The sequence below is a fragment of the Nymphaea colorata genome, chromosome 12 (genome assembly GCF_008831285.2).
Source record: "Nymphaea colorata isolate Beijing-Zhang1983 chromosome 12, ASM883128v2, whole genome shotgun sequence".
In the NCBI taxonomy this organism is placed as follows: domain Eukaryota; kingdom Viridiplantae; phylum Streptophyta; class Magnoliopsida; order Nymphaeales; family Nymphaeaceae; genus Nymphaea; species Nymphaea colorata.
The window spans coordinates 1,862,543-1,866,309 of NC_045149.1; the positions used below are offsets into that span (position 1 = coordinate 1,862,543).

The 3,767-nt window shown below is 43.6% G+C and overlaps 1 protein-coding gene across 1 annotated transcript; it reads right to left on the reverse strand.

The window, feature by feature from the left end:
* Window positions 1-619: 619 nt before the first annotated feature.
* LOC116266328 (uncharacterized) lies at window positions 620-3,444 on the reverse strand. Its single transcript, XM_031647493.2, has one exon. It carries the CDS (start codon window positions 2,836-2,838, stop codon window positions 1,054-1,056), a length of 1,785 nt encoding a protein of 594 aa, XP_031503353.1. The 5' UTR covers window positions 2,839-3,444; the 3' UTR covers window positions 620-1,053.
* Window positions 3,445-3,767: the final 323 nt, after the last annotated feature.

Genomic DNA, 3,767 nt, shown 5'->3' on the forward strand with positions numbered 1-3,767 from the left:
TCTTAGTTGTTCTGACTGCAGCAAGCCAGCAACCGTTAGTAAACTGCAAAGAAACACTTGTCTGAATGTTTTCCATTTTTTCCTTCTGTGCATGTTCATGATGCTCATGAAACAGAAAGTGGGTTTTCCCAAAAAAATACAAATCAAAAGGAACAGCTTAGGAGGAACAGATTACGGTACATTTTATCAAAGTCGACTGCCAGATTTCCCCTTTTGCATCAAGTTGGACATCAATCAACAAAACAACAATCAAGATGACCATTGCGTCAAACGTTTCCAATGTGCTGGTTTCCCACTATACCACACACTTTTGACCACCTCGAAGAACCCAATGGGTTCTCATCTTTTTCACAGTGCATGTGATCCATCGCCTCATGCTTCAAACATGAGAACATTTGGAGTTCCAGAATAACAATTGTGAATTTGAGCTAGCAAAATGTCATTTCACAATACATAGAGGGGAACAGAAGAAGAACAAGAAGAAAGAAGAGAAAATATACAAATGGAAAGAATATTAAAAAGAATTGTCCGTGATCATGACAATTATCCTGTAAGTTTAGTCATGTAAAGCTAAACCGCACGAGTTCTGGACAATGTTAAAATATGGCGGACAGGAACATTCTCAAAAAAAGCATATACCATGATGTGGTATACATGCTATCCATTAATTTTTGCTCACAGGAGAAAAGAACATTATATACATTGGAAGCTTCATGTTCAACAACTACAGAAGATAGTCTATTGCTGCACAAACAAGCGACTCCAGACATTTGGATACTGCTAGTAGCTGCATGCGACATTTGCAATTAAGCTGTTGCGATCCAGAATTTAGTAACATGATCCTTTTACTAGTATGAGGGAAATTTCTTCTTCCTTTGAGGATTTCCAGCTCAAAAATGTGCCACTCGAGCAAATGCATCATGCTACTACATTCCAGATCTTCAAATCATCAATCATGAAAGGAATTTCATGTTAGGGAATAGATATCACCGCCACTGCTATGGCCAGCAGTCATCAAGACTCTCAACTGCTCTTGCTGTGGGCGTATGGAACTCAGTACTGCAACTGCCAAGATATGTAGTCATCGAACTCTTGACTGCTCGTACAATCCAAGAGCGCGTTCTGCTGTTGTTCATACCGGCATATGTAATTCAGTCCAACAAGAAGCTCACACATGGCAGACTCCGTTTTCGCTCTATCTGCAAAATACAGAGTTTGAAGGAGAAGGACATTGGTCCGAGGCACAAAGTGTTGCTGCTCAAAATTGCGCTCTGTCTGCCACCTGATCATGTTATGTGCTAAAGGCGCCAGCCATGTCAAGATCCTGTCCATGGCCTCCTTCCAGTCATGGGCGAGAGAAGCATCATATATACCGGAGGCTAAATTCTTGGTGTAAGACTTGAGGCTCATTCTCAGGGATGTCCTGAGGCTAGTTGGCAACATCTGATACAAATCATCCCTGGCTTCATCACCAACCAAATGAGGATAACGGAGGAACTTCTCAACTATGATAATCACGTTAGCATAATGTAGAGCAAGAGCAGATCCCCCAACAGTCGAGGGTGGCGCACTCATTAGACCACTTTTCAGATTTGGCCCCCACTGTGATTTGGAGTTCTTTCCAACTCCCCAAATAGGGGAAGAATGTTCATGATCTCCACCAAATGGTGGAGTATCTGCCCTGATTCGATCGGCTTTTGGACTCTCTTTCATCGCTCCACTTTGAGAATTAGAGCTAGTTGAATTCCTGCCAACAAGCCCATTCTTCATTTGTCTAGAATGTGTGCTGCTGCTGCTGCTGGTACTCATCGTCTCCAATTCGGCATCATCATATCTAAATGAACCTGAGGTAGCTAAACTCAGGCATTCCTTCAAAAGTTTGCCGGGACCAGAAACACAAGGCAGAACACAATTGGTGCTCCGGAAGCTCCCCAATTCTGTGTTTTGAAGCAACGGCCCAGATTTGGCATTAGTCCCCTTCTTCTCCATGGGAACTTTCTCGAGAGAACCAGACAGATAAGAGGACATACGCTCCCGGAGCTCTACTTGGGTGGAGAAGCCTCCGTTCAGATCACACCCATCAACGGGTGGAGGAAATGAGAAACCGGTGTCGCCGAAGATTAGGCAAATCCTGGCATAAATCGTGCATACCAACCTCGCTAGAACAACCACAATCTTGTCAAAAGTTTGGTTCCACAATGAAACGTCTCGGAGATGTTTCACATCCTCCCTCTGCCACTGAATCTTCTGCTCGAAATGGCGGAAGCTTTCCTTCGGAAACGCGTCGCCCTGGTGGAATTTTTTCGCGGTTTGCTCGAGTTCGTTCAGCGCCTCCAACTCCACATACAGATTGGCCGTAGCACTGACATACCTCTCCATCTTCTTAGTCACCCCGTCCATGTCCTTAACCAGAAAACCAAACTCCCTAAAATCCAACCTCTTCCTCAATAGATCAGCATAGACATGCTCGAAGCCCTGCAGAGCGGGCTCGCTGCATTTCTTGCCTAATCTTGAAATAACCCCTGAAATTCGGTTCAATTCGTCTAGCTTTTCCATGAAAAAGAGATTGAGCAGAAGCTCTTCATCATCGGAGACCAAGAAAGCAACGCCATCAGACTTGAACACAACATCTTTTATCTTGGTTATTTCACTGGGAGCCAGAGACTTGTACAGATGTATGGCCTTGGACATAACATTAGCAATTTCAAAGGACAAAATACCAATCGTTTGGGCTTTCTTCCCGGTGGTTTTCTTGTTAGAATCATCAAGAAAGAAGGCATGCTTAAGATTGTGGCTCACCTGGCTTCCCAGTTTGACTAACCAAGTTTCTGCAACCATCTCTGCTTCTCTTCTTTCTCTTCCCGAGAGTGGTCTTCACTTTTTTGCTAGAGAAATGGGCCCTTCTGGCCGCCGCAACGAGGAAGATTCAGAAATGCCAGTCAGAAATGCGATGAGAAGATGAGAGAAACGGCTGCAAGAACATTAAGAATAAAAAAAAAAACCTTCTCCTACGCTGTCTTCAGATGCAGCCCTGAAGAAGAAAGAATGGGGTTTGCTCAAAGGGGCACCCTAGGATGAGGAGGTTTTGCAGATGGCACAAGGTTTTGATGGAAAGGAGGACCACACACAGAAGAAAGAGAGAAGGAGAGGAAGAGAAGGAAAAATAAAAGAACACAAACACTGCCTTTAGTTGAGCATTTGAAGATGCATGGAGGAATCCCAGTGTAATGCGTTTCTCTCTCTCACTGGAGGAAATTTAAGAAGTTGAAAGATTTGAGAGCCTGAACAGATGGAAGATTTAAGAAGTTGAGAGAAAACAAAAATAAAAATGGGAAGAAACAAGTAAAGAGAGTGTGAGATACTATTTTGCGGGTACTCTTCAATTGAGCCCCTAAAGAAGAGAGGAGAGGTCCTATTAATGGTGGCCTTTTAGTTAGCAGCAGATAGAAAGATAACTCTGATATTTAATAGAGACGGAGAGGAGGGAAGGTGGGGGAGAGAGAGAGTTACGAAGGAAGTCAAAACGTTGTTGGTTTTGTTGGATCCGCTTTTTCTCAATAAAATGAAATTTTCCCTTTTTTTCTAAATTCTTTCTTTTTCCTTGCAGCTTCAAAAAGATTTAAAAGGGCACCTGCCCCCATTTTAATGCCGATTAATTGGCGAGGTTTTCAAACTCGCCGGCCGTCGCGCTCCGCCACAGACCTTGTGGTCTTTGACGTCATTTTCTCTTTTATTTTGGCGATCGCTAACACGCTGAAGCCGCGACA

What these genes read in the sequence shown, in the direction of transcription:
- LOC116266328 (XM_031647493.2), bottom strand. Translation starts at nt 2,838, where the DNA reads ATGGTTGCAGAAACTTGGTTAGTCAAACTGGGAAGCCAGGTGAGCCAC.